The sequence below is a fragment of the Schistocerca nitens genome, chromosome 7 (assembly GCF_023898315.1).
Source record: "Schistocerca nitens isolate TAMUIC-IGC-003100 chromosome 7, iqSchNite1.1, whole genome shotgun sequence".
NCBI lineage: Eukaryota > Metazoa > Arthropoda > Insecta > Orthoptera > Acrididae > Schistocerca > Schistocerca nitens.
The window spans coordinates 634,623,501-634,639,591 of NC_064620.1; the positions used below are offsets into that span (position 1 = coordinate 634,623,501).

Consider the following 16,091-nt stretch of genomic DNA (forward strand, 5'->3'; position numbering starts at 1 on the left):
AGCTCCGAGTACTCCCTCGGGCATGGGTGTGTGTGTGTGTGTGTGTGTGTGTGTGTGTGTGTGTGTGTGTGTGTTGTCCTTAGCGTGCCCGACATTTTTTTTTTTTTTTTTTTTTTGTCAGGACATATTTATTGGTAAGAGTGAGAATTTGCTATCAACGCCCATCGACAGTCTTGTTGATGTCCCATGTTTGTACGTTCTATGGCCGCACTCGAGTGTTGTGGGGGAGCACGTATTGCCTGCCCTGCTGGTGAAAGCTCTTGTCCTGTTCTCACTACACGACTGACAGTCTCGTCATCTCGAAAGCGGGTTCCCCGTAAAGAATCGAGTTGTGATGCGCCGGTCGGCACAAATAACGGCATCCTCACGCTTCGGCACGTCTGCAGCAGTGGCTGTGGCAGGACGTCCCGAGCGCGGCTGCCCGTGGAGCCCTGTTTCTGCATTTCCTGGGGCTGTCACTTTCTTTACCCACCGCCCAACTGCACTCCTATGGACTGCAGCATCGCCATACACTGCACACAAACGTTTGTGGATGTTCAGAACCGCTTTCTCTGCACGCAAGAATTCAATAACAGCACGCCGCTTGTAACGCGAGTCGTATGCAGACGCTATTTTGACGCTGTAATACTGCTCTGCCATCTGCCACAACGATTCGAAACTTGACCGGCGCACAGAACGAACATCAAATGTGAAGCACCAACAAGGACGTTTGTCTACGTATATTAATGTTTAAAAGTCATTATTGGAATAGCGTGGTATTCGTTAACAAGTCTTCGAGCGTCTCACATATCTGGCAACCTTTTCCGTGTGCGTGCACCTTCCTTGACACTGTGCAGCGGTGCTTTCACTAATAAGCACAGCGTGCAGAGTCGGGGAGCGGGTAGAGCACGCACGGGCCCGGCGGCGAGCACCGGGACGCCGGCCGGCCGGCCGCGCCGGGGGCCCGCGCGCCGCCGCCGCCTCCCTGCCTGGCTGGCTGGCTGGCTGGCTGCCTGGCTGACCGCACGCTCGCCCTGCCTCATGAATATGCGATGCGCTGCGGCGCGGCGCGGCGGCTGCCAGCGCACAGCACACAGCACACAGCACACAGCACACACTGCGCAGCGCCCTGCCTCCCGTGCTGCGCCATTCAAACCACACCGAGGGCGCCACCTCTCAAAATAAACACCCTCCGCCCGCCACGCGCCCCGCCAGTTTCCGCGGTCGCCGCGTTCCTCCTTTGTGTAAACAGTCGACATTAACGTCAGTTACAAAAACTGCACACGTCTGAGGCAGTGCGACCTGTCGTAAACAGCACGGTGTCCGGGTCAGCGCCGATCCGAGACGGAGAACCTAAAAGCACGCACAGTCCAAACTACACGTGTTTTATACCGAAAACTGGCACATTGCGAAGAGGGCTGTTCAATAACGAACGATCGTAGTTTTTTACGGTCATAATTTCTCGCGCGAAAATTTAATCTTATGCTATTCTTTTAGCTTAATGTGCTACAAATACGCCGTAGTAGCCTACGAGAGGCAGGCAAGGTCAGACACGTTCGGTATCGTCTACCGCTGCAATGGAGTTAACACGCGAGGAACAATACACGGCTTTGAAATTCTGCTTTCGTCTCAACAAACCTTCAGCTGAGGCCTACACAATGCTACGGGAGGCCTATGGAGAGTCTGTTCTTCCCCACAGCAAACATCTCGAAGGTGGTTTAAAATGTTCAAAGAGGGCAGAGAATCAATTTCAAAGGAAGGCGGACGCGGTGCTCCACTTACTGCTAACACGGAAGAAAACATCAGTACTGCTGCTGTCACTGTGAGAGAGCATCGAAGATTTACATTAACATCACTTTCAGAAATACTCAGCATTTCATTCCGTGCCACCCACACTTTGGTGACAGAAAAATTACACACGACACGTGTTTGTCCGCGATGATGGTTCAAATGGCTCTGAGCACTATGGGACTCAACTGCTGAGGTCATTAGTCCCCTAGAACTTAGAACTAGTTAAACCTAACTAACCTAAGGACATCACAAACATCCATGCCCGAGGCAGGATTCGAACCTGCGACCGTAGCGGTCTTGCGGTTCCAGACTGCAGCGCCTTTAACCGCACGGCCACTTCGGCCGGCTACTTTGTCCGCGATGAGTTCCGAGACAAACAAAAGGACATTCACGTGCAAGTCTGCATGCAGTTAAAGTTCATGTTAGAGGAAGGTCCGGAGTTTCTTTAAAATGTAATCACTGCTGATGAAACTTGGCTACATCATTTTGATCCTGAGAGCAAACAGAAAAGCTCAGTGTGGAAATCTCCTTCATCACCAACTTCTAAAAACGCAAAAGTGGTTGTTTCTGTTGGGAAAGTTATGGTCATTTCATTCTTTGATATTCGCGGAATGGTTTATCAGCATGTTGTACCTGCACACACACATCAGTAACTAACTGCACAATACTACAGGGATGTCCCAAAACCATTGCAAGTCCACATTAGGAGCAAAAGACCACATTTCCGTGAAGCAGGCTGAATGCTCCACGACGATACTCCGCGGCCGCATACTGCCAATGTTGCTGCTGAATGTCTTGCAAAAATGAACTTCAAGTGCATCCTTCAGCCGTCTCTGAAGGGCACACTTTAACAGCAGAATACACGTGTGTCACTTTAAAGTCAATGAGCATGTGTTCAGCTCTTTATGGTTTGCATTCTAGAGCCCGTATTTACCGGACTTTTTTTCTCGTTTTGCTTCGTGCTACCACAGCCGAAACTTGCCTACTCTACAACAAGAGTACCGGTACGTTATTCCACAATCGGAGTTATCAGACCGATTTTCACTTATAACTTTCGACTGGGTCGTTTCAGGAGCAAGGTACCCTACCTCAAATTGATTCATTTACCTTGTCCATCATCCCTGAATGTTGTAACATCGTCTCGGGTTCACGCTGTATACTGTATGTCATAATTCAAAACCCTCTCCTTCACCAACGCGCTACTCGCCGGAAACATGACTTATTTACAAAGATGTACTAAAAAATACGGTATTTCGTACGACTTGCTTCTAGTATAATTTCACAAAAGCACCGTGCAACACTTTCTGTTTTTCTTTTCATCTCCTTTTTTTTCCTGGCGGAAAATCAAAACATCGGTATAGCCAATAAGAGTCTGTCTTACAGACGCTAATAACAGATGCACGCATCCTAGTGGCTCTTCCTGTGTGATAAAACATAACTCTAGTTATTGACAGTGTATTCTAAAAAAAATATTCGTGCTAATTATAACTGCTCACTTCTGGCTCGGTTTCATTTTTTAATTCAAAAAGCGCCGAAAAGTGTATGGGCTACTCGCAAGCCAGATAACCGCGGGCTTGCTGGACTCTGTACAAGGCAAGAAGCGCGTCGCCGACTTGACCCGACAGATAATGGAAACTGCCAAGTACTGAACTTTAGTGCGTCGGGCAAGCACTGTCGATGCGTATGTAATTTATTCACTGGGTGGCGGCGAAGCAGGAGTGTGGGCACTGGCTAAAACGGGGACGCTCACACGTGGCCTTACAGGATGAGCTCGAGTGCTCGAGTAAGGAACGAACAAGCCGAGCAACAGGCGGCGAGGGCGTGTCGGGCCGAGTAAAGAGCAGCAGCAGCAGCAGCAGCAGAAGCCAGGAGAATGTCACGAGGAGGGTCGCAGGTTCCGTCTTAGATGCGGCACGTCGGCGATGTTGAGGGTCTCAGCACTTGGGCTGAATTGCAAGGGGGCGTCTGGTGAGCGTCACCGATCATCGAGTCGTGACATGTGCCTGGGCTCTATTTACAGCACAGAGGCAAGTGAAACACACGATAAGGTAGAGAAGTATAGGCAGGTTTCATGAGGAATTGAGAGCACACCACCGAAATTATGGAATTTGTTAAAAACATCGATCAGCGGGTTTGATACGTCACTCGCCATTAATTAGTCTCGTGTTACTCACGAATCAAAATGCCGTTCGTGATGATACGTCAAGTACTGCAACATTTTAGTCGCCTTGACGAAAGTACATACGTGACAATAAAATGTCCATGCCAGGAAGTTAGATAGTATCTGTCCGAAATTTGGAACAAAGATGGACCAAGTCAGTGCATTATTGTTCTCCTGAGTTGTTGCCCGACTAAAATCAACGCAAGCGGGGGATGTCTTTCAAAACAGTAACTGCTACCCACTCGGCCACTGACGATTTGCGGATAGTTGTGTGTCCTGCTACAGATTTTTACTGTCGGTTTTTGTATCGTCGACGCACGAACTTCTCTACGTAATAACTGTCGTAAAGAAACGATACTGTGATCGGCCAACTAAAAATCCTTCACGCGTGCCCAGCTTTAGACGAATTAATCCCGAACAATGTAGAAAATTCGAATCGAAATTGAAGAATTATTCAACAGCATTTTCGAACCTTAAGACAAGGGGAACGGCCAGCTCCGGCGACTGAGGAAGTCGGCTTACGAGGCTGCGATCGGAACGCCACAGCGCCGCGCCTCGTCGCCCGCTCCCCCTACTGACTTGTCCACTGCCTCGGAAGGCACGACCCCGCGAGTTTGACTGAGCGCGGCAGTGGGGGCCGCGTTCAGCCCGGTAGCCGGCGGCCCAACACGCGGTCACACCGTCTGCGCTCTGAGCTTTATAGGCTCGTTTAAACCTAAATCCACTCACTTTTCGCAACGTTTTGTAGCACTCAGTGAAGCGAGCATCTGTAATTTACCACCAGAGCCGGAAGGTCAGTCGGCAGCGGTGTGTGACAGAACCGAAAGACCGCGGAGTGGAACACAACCGGTTCGGTATGTGGGAAAGGTCACGGCTACGTTTCGTGGAGTTTTCAGTGTGCGCTGCTCACAGGACGCAGCGTCTCCACACGGGTACAGCAGGCACCGGGGTGCATCGGAGTCCACTACGACACGCAAGTGAGCGATGCCATCCGGGCTGAACTTCCACATCTCGGGAAGGAGAAACACCTCCCACACCACCATTCTGGTCGTCGTTGCAGGCCTTCGGTTCAGAGTGCTTTCGAGTCCGCCCTATCGGATTCCAGCGATTACCCTCCTTTCCCAGAGTTGATGGAACGATTGACGAAACGATGAAGTTCGCGTAACTGTACCGATCGTAATTTAGCAGGACTGATTAGGAAATTGTTACCAACTCTGACTAAGTAAACTGAGTTGCAAAATGATGGAAGGAAAAAACGTGTCAAAACCTGCTGTGCCTTTGTGAGCGTGAGAACGTTCGGAACGCTCGGTGTGCGCTGCGTTGCGAGCTGGCACAGCGGGCGGAGGCGGAGGCGCCTCGCCTGCCACGCCTCCAGTGGCGTCTCACGGAACTGCACGCACCGTCCGCAGGGCGGCGCTCCGGACAAACTGGAAGTGCCGTTGCTCCCTGAGACTCGGTCCGTTCCGAATCACGCAAGCACACGTGCAAGCAGACGCCAATTGTGAGAGCACAATCACTAGCTACATGAAGCAAATCAATCGCAGATTGCTGGAAAATTTACTCGCGCGTATAGAAGTCGGGGTCGTCTGAGGGAGCTGTAAGTCGGAGCGCTCTCGCGGTAAGACAAAGGGCATTGTTGCCTACGTTATACTTTTGGCAAGACACGAAACAATCGATTATGTCACTGAAAATGTGTCGTTGTTAGGAAGAACGACACTCCCGGAGTCGGTTTTACATAAGGCAGAGAGAGAGAGAGGGGGGGGGGGGGGAGGAGATGTTTACTGGTCTGCATAAGTCTCAACACTCGCGCATTAACATGGTGTATTCGAACTCCAGAGACAAAATTCTCGAGGTTATTCGGGGACTTTTACAAATGTTTTGGTACAGGTGACGTTGTGGTCTCGGGTACCTCGTTACAGATTAATTGCATTTCGTTCAGTGTCTTACCCTCACTTAGCTCCGCACCTGTATTGCAACCGAAATAGCGGAAGAACGGTACAAATGACGACGTTATACGTTGTGCCACTTATTTCGGAACAAATTTGTTCCTTGCACTCACGCTGCCTGTAGCTGACGATAGTAAGACCGAGCTGACTGTTCGGCCCCCAGCTGGCTTCCACTGCTGCTCGATTCTGTCGCGGGTTTGTTTCTGCAGCGAAGCGCGCAGCGGCCTGGACTGCTCCACTGGTGGCGAACGTCACTCAAACGCACGTTCTTTACGTGTCAAGTGAATGAAGCTGAACACGAGCACGACGACGTCACGGTGCAACCACATCACAGCACTTGTACATCGGCACATATTGTAGTGTCATTGCCACAGATACTACTACAACGCCGCGGCAACGCAAGGTTGGCAGCCCGTCGTCTGTCGAGCACAGCGCACTCTAGCAGGCTGTGAAGCTCGACGGAACTGGAGTGTGCCTCGCTCACTTCTCGGCTAGATTTCAACCTGGGCAGACGCACTTTAATAATCGGCCCTCAGCCAGTTCTGTTTGTGTTGGTTCTCTGAGGAGGGCCCATTAGTCTTAGTCCCTCAGAATATGTTGTGTTAGTTATAGCCGTAGCTGCAGTCCTACAAACTACTGAAGATAAGTAATTTTCATTGCACTGTCTGTTTCTCGAATAATAATCCTCCTCTCTGACAGTGTGCCGTGCCGCATATTATTGCAACCTGGACTCCTTCAGCTCCTATCAACTCGGCCTCCTACTTACTTCCATTTAGTAACGAGCTGAAAACACCCACGCGCTTTGTGCCTCTAAACGGTGAGACACAATACATATGAGAAACCGGATCCTTCCCTGTTACGGTAACTACATACTACGAGCGTTTTCACTGTTACGAAACTAACTTCACAGAAAAAAAGGCAGTTAACGTAAAAAGCGGGACGAATCGTGATTACATTGTTACTTACTCTGTAACGAGTCAGCGAGGGCCCAGACTCGATTATACCCAAAAAATACCTCCGGACAGTCTCCGATATTTTGTCGGTGGAGTTTCGGTTCTGCCTGCGTATGCGTATTTGATGTCTTCGCAGCCCCTCCACGTAGCGAGAAAATGCAATGCTACTGACAGCCTGTCGGATGTGTCACAGCTTCTCCCACAATTGTGTCTCTTTTTTTTTTTTTTTTAATCGAAGCTGTTACGAGTGACATGGAAGTTGCAATGTAATTATCCGTCGCTCCCGAAATGTATACCAATCGCGTAGATACAGTTGGGACAGAGTAGTGAATGGACGGCAGGGAGGGGAGTTCTGCGCGGCCGCCGCGGCCAGCTCAGAGGGCGGGCGTGCGGCGCCGGTGAGGGGGCAGCTGCAGGCCAGGGAGGGAGCAGCGCGTAGCCAGCTCACTGCAGGTGCCACTGCAAACATCTTTGGTCCATCTCGACATCAGCCGCACATGTAAAATTGTGCACTTCACCAGACCAAAGGGTGCTGTACCCTGTGACTGCAACATCAATAAGTCACAGTTGTAATCGACCAAATAACGCGCATTCCTCACTGTAACTGTTTGTAGTGATATCAGATGGAACGATCACACAGGCTCAGTCACAGGTAGAGCAGGCGGCAGACTCCGGTTCATCCGTAGAATGCTGGCAGGAGAGTACTTACAGAACACCTGTGCGGATCATCCTACAGTGCTAATCGAGTGTGTGGCAACAGTACCAGATAGGACTTACAGGTGACGTTGAAGCTAAGCATATAAGAGCAGCACGAATCGTCACAGAACTGTGTGGTCGATGGGAGAGTGTCACAAAAATTCCTAAAATACTCAACTGTCAGACGATCGAAGGAAGACGTAAAGTACCCCCGTCAAAGTTTACTCACAAAGTTCCGAGAAAGGGTAATAACTGACGAATCTAGGAATATATTAAAGCCCCTTGCCAGCTCTAAGACACGTTTAGGCTAGCTACAGCTCGCACAGAGAGAACTGAAGGAGAAAGAGCCCGAGCGGTAGAACTGGAACATACCGCTGTGCCGTGCGCTGTACACCGCTCTGCCGAAAATCCATGTCCGCGCAGAGCAGACAATGCTGGACAGAGGTGTGGAACGTCTCCTTCGCGAGCAGTGCTGTTTGGCCAACATTGTCGGAGACCTTCGTCAAAGATTTTACGATACTTCTTTCACTAAAGTAAGAAGACAGATGCATACATAGGGCGAGAGATCCCCGATTTACCGTGGAACGACCACATAAAACTAATCGCAGGAAACGCAGCTGCGAGAGTGAGACTGACTGTAAGGCGACTTGGGAAACCGTCCCTGGATCGACACACGAGTGCTGCTTGTCGGTCTGCTCCCGCTGTTATACAGCATCGACTGGGGAGACACACAACAGCGCGTTTCAACGCAGTTTCGATCATTAAGCCACGGAGTGGTTTCCTGTTCCGGTGACGTCTGTTTCCGAATTAATGAGCGTACTGCTGCCTCCTAAGTAATCTTCTGAAAAAGCCATCAACTATTTCAGAGCAGAAGCAGATTTACTAGTAACTGTTCTTTCCCGAGCCCGTTCGAGACTGCCACAGTGGCAGTGGTACTCGCGCCGGTCCCACACCGTTAAGGCGCCTTGCGCAGCACGGACGGAGATAGACAGCAGTTAGTCGACCGTCAAAGTGGACGCTGTCTTAATGCTGTCGGAGCACACATTTGCCCGAAAAGACAGGGCGATAGGAACTATTGTCGGTGAAACCGTGACTTCCGGGAGAGTGTTCACCAAAATTGCAATCGTGAAGAACAGAGGGATAACACAAAACGCTACGAAAACGAATTCATATTGAACGAACGAGCAATACAGTTTGTGTTTATGATATTTTTGAGCATATTTGAATACGACAGTTTTTTTTTTCGGCGACAATCGAACGCTAATCGTTGATAGTAACACTAATACTAATATAAATTATTTGTTTCAAATAAAGGGAACAGGTCACGAAGAGAAATGACTTCTCTCGAGAAATTTACAAAGGCTATAGATACAGTCATAAAATAGACTGTCGCTCTTTCTATTTGTCTGCCATTTAATTTACTCTCGCGTCCGCCCCGATAACTGAGTGGTCATTGCGACCGAATGGCATGCTAAGGGCCCGGGTTCGATTCCCGGCTGGGTCCGAGATTTTCTCCGTTCAGGGACTGGATGTTTTGTTGTCTTCATAACGATCGTCTCATCCCCATCGACGCGGAAGTCGTCCAAGTGGCGTCAAATCGAAAGACTTTCACCAGGCGACCGGTCTACCCGACGGGAGGCCCTAGCCACACGACATTCGATTTCATTTCATTTCTCTCGCGTCGTCGTCGGCGGCACCTTCTAACGCAACTGCACTACCGGTACTTCCCTCACTGTTTATGGCCGCTCGTCGGTATTTTTACGCATTCCGCCAAAGTGGGATTGCGCAACGTGTCACTCTGTTCGTAATCGGAAAAGATCGTACCGGAAGCAGCAACTCACCGAGTACGCACTGTAGCATTTCACGCAAATGTGAAGTGTACACTATGAAAGATTTTACGGAAGGGCTTCTTACGAAGAAACGTCGCTCAAAGCGTAGCACGGCCGTAAAGCCTCCGTCGGCAGAATGACGATCCGAGCGAATCTGCCGGCGCGGCACCGCTCCCACCACGCCCCGTCTGCTGCTGCGGAACGCGAAAACACGTGCTGCGCTCCGAGATCGCCGTTGGAGGGTGAAATAAAAGTAGGCTGGACGGTGCAGTAAAAGACGTGGGGGCAGCTGGCCGCTCGCCTCTGCCGCTGTCCCCGAGTCTCGGCGCACACAGCTGCTGTCGGCAGGCGCGACGCAGCACTGAGGGGACGATTCGCGAGGCGAGGCTGCTCTTTGCCGGCCCTCCCCCACACTGGCGATGTAACGTAGAAGGGAAACGACGCACTCGCCTGGGCGTGCTCACTGCATCTTATCTCGCTCTTATTGGCAAAAATGTCCGCAATGTAAGAAGAAGGGTAGCGACCACAGTGTAGAGTGAGAGAGACGCGAACTGGAGAGAGGGAAGACTCGGGTCCGCAGCACTGGCTGGTCGTGGTCCGGTCGGTACACACCTGCACGGGCACCGTTCCCCTCGCAATCTTGTCCTCGGCGGTGGCCGGCGCGGCGGCGCGGCGCCACGCGGAGCTGCTGCCTGCTGGCCGTGGACAGCGCGGAAGACGCGGCTGCGCGGCGCCGTCGCGGAACTCTTGCGCACGGAGCGGGCGGCGCGCGGTCGTCGTAGCGGAGGCGGTAGCGGTCCTGCAGTGGTCGTGGCGCGGTCGTGTCGTGGTCGTGGAGTGCCGTGCCGCGCGGTGCCCTGGGTCCGCAGCGTTGCGCGAGAAGCGACTGCGTGCTGGCGGCCGCTGCCTGCCGCGGGCCCGGGCTGCGGCGGGGCGGCGGGGGGGCATTCTTGCGGCGGCCAATGGGCGGCGGGCGGCAGGCATGCCGGCGTTGCCAGCTCGCCTCGCCTCCTGCTGCCGGCCCTGGGCCTGGCCCGGCGCTCGAGCTGCGGGGGAGGCAGCGGCCGCCAGCACCAGCCGCCAGCCTCCACCTGCGCGCCGCCTGCCACCGTAACACATTTCCGCAGTCGTCCGCACGTCGCCACCGACAGCTGAGCCGCGGCTCCAGCTCAGCTCTCGTGATTTGCGAGCAATACGTGCACCTCGACACGTACATTCCGTCTCCCTACATTTCTAGCAAACGTTCGGCACTATCCGCTACGATGTATGAGGTACAGTCAAGCCGACGGTGCACTCCTTTTCATTAAACTACCCCTTATATTTCCGCGAATACAAAATCTGATCAAAAGTATGCGGATAACGACTTTGCCTTGCCTTTAAGACAGCTCGACTTCTGGTGCTGACACTTTGAGGAAGCCGTCTGATTGTGTATAGATGAGATATTCCAGAACTCGAATCGAGAACAGCTGCTAACACGAGTAAAGTAGAAGTAGATATCCGTGGAGTAGAGAACCAACTTAATCACTTAATAAAACCGAGTCTTCTGGTCCAGATTGTATACCAGTCACTTTTGTCTCAGAATAGCTCTATACCTAACAATCGCATATAAGGGGCGTTCAAAAAGAAATGCGCCTGAGGCATAATTACAGACCCTGGCTGTTGAGACATTGTCCCACTGTGACACGAGGTCGTCAATGGCGCTCTCATAAAATTCCCGGGGCTGCGATGTCAACCAGTTTCCCACGTCGTCGACGTCCGAGGTGAATCGTTTGCCCCTCAGGGCCTCTCTAAGGGGGCCAAAAATGGCGCGATCACAGGGAGAGAGGTCCGCACTGTACGGGAGGTGCTGCAGCAGCGTGGCGACCGTGTTGCCCTTATGAGGCTTTGTGCACCGTCGCGGAGCACAATGACACCACGGCTGAGACTGCCTGCTCGTTTTAATTTGATCGCTCGGCGAAGGCTGGTCTAGGTTTGCGAGTAACGCTGCGCGTTCACTGTTGTCCCGTGCTGCAGGAAGTGAATCAGAACGGGGGCATCTCGGTCAAAGAAGAACGTCAGCATACCGGCGTTCCTCGGACCACGTCGTCCAGCTGTACGTGCGGAACTGGTTAACATCGCAGCCCCGGGAATTTCATGAGACAGCCATTCACCGCCTTGTGCCACAATCGCACAAGTGTCTCAACAGCCAGGGTCAATACCTCTAACATACAGGTACTGGTTTCTGTAATTATGTCCCCGGCTGTTTTCTTTCTTTTTTTTTTTTTTTTTAAACGCCCCATTTACAACTGCACGCTAGACGAAAAACCCATACCCAGAGACTGCAAAGGTGCATATGTTACACCAATATTCGAGAAACGAAATTACAGGCCCATATCATTAACGTCGATATGCAGCAGGGTTTTGGAAAATACACTGTGTTCAAACATCATTAATTACCTCGAACAGAACAGTCTATTGACACACAATCAACACAGACTTCAAAGACATCGTTCTTGTGAAACACAACTAGCTCTTTACTCGCGCGAAGTGTTGAGTACTATTGACAGCGCATTTCAAATTCATTACGCGTCTCTGGATTTCCGGAAGGCTTTTGAAGCTGTACCACACAAGCGGCTTGCAGTGAAATTGCGCGCTTACGGAATATCGACTCAGTTATGCGACTGGATTCGTAATTTCCTGCCAGAGAGGTCAGAGTTCGTAGTAAATGACGGAAAGTCGTCGACTACAACAGAGGCGACCTCCGTCGTTCCCCAAGGTAGTTACAGTCCCTTTCCTGTACCTTATCTATATAAACGATTTGGGAGACAATCTGAGCAGCCGTCTTAGGTTGTTTCCAGATGATGCTGTCGCTCATTGGCTAATAAAGTCATTGGAAGATCAAAAAATTGCAAAACGATTTAGAAAAGATATCTGTGTGGTGCGAAAATTGGCACTTGACCCTAAATAACGAAAAGTGTGAGGTCATCCACAAGATTGCTAAAAGGAATCCATTAGACTTCGGCCACATGATAAATCAGTCAAATGTAAAGGACGTAAATTCAACTAAATACCTAGGAATTACAGTTACGGACAACTTAAATTTGAAGGAACACATAGAAAATGTTGTGGGGAAGGCTAACCAAAGACTGCGTTTTATTGCCAGGACACCCTGGAAATGTAACAAATCTACTAAGGAGACTGCCTACACTACGATCGTCCGCCCTCTTTTAGAATACTGTTGCACGGTTTGGGATCATTATCGAATAGAAGTGACGGAGCACATCGAAAAAGTTCAAAGAAGGTCAGCACGTTTTGTATTATCGCGAAATAGGGGAAGAGTGACACTGAAATGATACATGGTTTGGGGTGGACATCGTTACAACAAAGGCGTTTTTCGTTGCGGCGGAATCTTCTCACGAAATTCCAATCACCATCGTTCTCCTCCGAATGCGAAATTGTTTTGTTGACGCCGGCCTACATAGGGACAAACGATCACCGTGACAAAATAAGGGAAATCAGAGCTCACACGGAAAGATGTACGTGTTCGTTGTTTCTGGGAGCTATACGAAACTGGAATAATAGAGCATTGTCAAGATGGTGCGATGAACCCTCAGCCAGGCACTTAAATGTGGTTTGCAGAGTATCCATGTAGATGTAGATGTAGATGTAGATGTACAGCCCATTCTTCCTCGACAGCGAACCCGGACCAGTTAATGATGTCGGACGCTGGGAAGTGAAGCCAAGTCCAAGTTCTAACTCATTTGCACTATGTTCTGCTGGCTGCAGGTCGGAACTCTGGGCAAGCCAGTCCTTTCGGGAATGTTATCGACTAAAACCCAGTCCCCCATACATACTGCTATAGAATAGGGTGCATTGTCATGCTGGTACAAACGATATTTCTCTCCGAACCGGGTCTCTGTTCCTCTAGCGTACTGTAAAAACTTGTTCGTATTCGCGTTTCCCCGACCACAATAACCGGACCGCTACTCAACCACGAAAACATTGCCGTACCAGAGTACCACCGTTTCCGTGTTTCACTGCTGCCACTGTACTTGATAACAGGTAACAATCTCCAAGCATTTCCCAAACCCAGACCGTCCGTCGCATTGCCACAGGATATATACTATGTGATCAAAAGTATCCGAACACCCCAAAAACATACGTTTTTCATATTAGGTGCATTGTGCTGCCACCTACTTCCAGGTACTCCCTATCAGCGACCTCAGTAGTCATTAGACATCGTGAGAGAGCAGAATGCGGCGCTCTGCGGAACTCACGGACTTCGAATGTTGTCAGGTGTTTGGGTGTCACTTGTGTCATACGTCTGTACGCGAAATTTCCACACTCCTAAACATCCATAGGTCTACTGTTTCCGATGTCATTGTGAAGTGGAAACGTGAAGGGACACGTACAGCACAAAAGCGTACAGGTCGACCTCGCCTGCTGACTGACAGAGACCAAAACACACGAATTCCAAACTGCATCAGGATCCACTGCAATTACTATGACAGTTAGGTGGGAGGTGAGAAAACTTGGATTTCATGGTCGAGCGGCTGCTCAAAAGCCACACGTCACACCAGAAAATGCCAAACGACGCCTCGCTTGGTGTAAGCAGCGTAAACATTGGACGATTGAACAGTGGAAAAAAGTTGTGTGGAGTGACGAATCACGGTACACAATGTGGCGATCCGATGGCAGGGTGTGGGTATGACGAATGCCCGATGAAAATCACCTGCCAGCGTGTGTAGTGCCAACAGTAAAATTCGGAAGCGGTGGCGTTATGGCGTGGTCGTGTTTTGCATGGAGGGGGCTTCCACCCCTTGTAGTTTTGCGTGACACTATCACGGCACAGGCCTACATTGATGTTTCAAGCACCTTCTTGCTTCCCACTGTTGAAAAGCAATTCGGGGATGGTGATTGCAACTTTGAACACGATCGAGCACCTGTTCATAATGCACAGCATGTGGTGGAGTGGTTACACGACAATAACATCCCTGTAATGGACTGGCCTAAACAGAGTCCTGACCTGAATCCTATAGAACACCTTTGCGATGTTTTGGAACGCCGACTTCGTGCCAGGCCTCTCCGACCGACGTCGATACCTCTCCTCAGTGCATCACTCTACATCTACATCTACATTTATACTCCGCAAGCCACCCAACGGTGTGTGGCGGAGGGCACTTTACGTGCCACTGTCATTACCTCCCTTTCCTGTTCCAGTCGCGTATGGTTCGCGGGAAGAACGACTGTCTGAAAGCCTCCGTGCGCGCTCTAATCTCTCTAATTTTACATTCGTGATCTCCTCGGGAGATATAAGTAGGGGGAAGCAATATATTCGATACCTCATCCAGAAACGCACCCTCTCGAAACCTGGACAGCAAGCTACACCGCAATGCAGAGCGCCTCTCTTGCAGAGTCTGCCACTTGAGTTTATTAAACATCTCCGTAATGCTATCACGGTTACCAAATAACCCTGTGACGAAACGCGCCGCTCTTCTTTGGATCTTCTCTATCTCCTCCGTCAACCCGATCTGGTACGGATCCCACACTGATGAGCAATACTCAAGTATAGGTCGAATGAGTATTTTGTAAGCCACCTCCTTTGTTGATGGACTACATTTTCTAAGCACTCTCCCAATGAATCTCAACCTGGTACCCGCCTTACCAACAATTAATTTTATATGATCATTCCACTTCAAATCGTTCCGCACGCATACTCCCAGATATTTTACAGAAGTAACTACTACCAGTGTTCGTTCCGCTATCATATAATCATACAATAAAGGATCCTTCTTTCTATGTATTCGCAATACATTTGTCTATGTTAAGGGACAGTTGCCACTCCCTGCACCAAGCGCCTATCCACTGCAGATCTTCCTGCATTTCGCTACAATTTTCTAATGCTGCAACTTCTCTGTATACTACAGCATCATCCGCGAAAAGCTGCATGGAACTTCCAACGCTATCTACTAGGTCATTTGTATATATTGTGAAAAGCAATGGTCCCATAACACTCCCCTGTGGCACGCCAGAGGTTACTTTAACGACTGTAGACGTCTCTCCATTGATAACAACATGCTGTGTTCTGTTTGCTAAAAACTCTTCAATCCAGCCACACAGCTGGTCTGATATTCCGTAGGCTCTTACTTTGTTTATCAGGCGACAGTGTGGAACTGTATCGAACGCCTTCCGGAAGTCAAGAAAAATAGCATCTACCTGGGAGCCTGTATCTAATATTTTCTGGGTCTCATGAACAAATAAAGCGAGTTGGGTCTCACACGATCGCTGTTTCCGGAATCCATGTTGATTCCTACATAGTAGATTCTGGGTTTCCAAAAACGACAGAGATATAGGTCTATAGTTTTGCGCATCTGCTCGACGACCCTTCTTGAAGACTGGGACTACCTGTGCTCTTTTCCAATCATTTGGAACCCTCCGTTCCTCTAGAGACTTGCGGTACACGGCTGTTAGAAGGGGGGCAAGTTCTTTCACGTACTCTGTGTAGAATCGAATTGGTATCCCGTCGGGTCCAGTGGACTTTCCTCTGTTGAGTGATTCCAGTTGCTTTTCTATTCCTTGGACACTTATTTCGATGTCAGCCATTTTTTCGTTTGTGCGAGGATTTAGAGAAGGAACTGCAGTGCGGTCTTCCTCTGTGAAACAGCTTTGGAAAAAGGTGTTTAGTATTTCAGCTTTACGCGTGTCATCCTCTGTTTCAATGCCATCATCATCCCGGAGTGTCTGGATATGCTGTTTC

The 16,091-nt window shown here is 50.1% G+C and overlaps 1 protein-coding gene across 1 annotated transcript in view; it reads right to left on the reverse strand.

Moving 5' to 3' along the window:
- LOC126195804 (cadherin-related tumor suppressor-like) overlaps window positions 1-10,571 on the reverse strand; it is a 206,818-nt gene extending 196,247 nt beyond the window's left edge. The window contains exons 1-2 of the mRNA XM_049934439.1: window positions 10,505-10,571; window positions 9,968-10,401 (exon numbers count right to left, since the gene is read on the reverse strand). Coding sequence (XP_049790396.1) covers window positions 9,968-10,401; window positions 10,505-10,571 — 501 coding nt within the window. The remainder of the gene's footprint in view (window positions 1-9,967; window positions 10,402-10,504) is intronic.
- Between the last annotated feature and the right edge of the window lie 5,520 nt (window positions 10,572-16,091).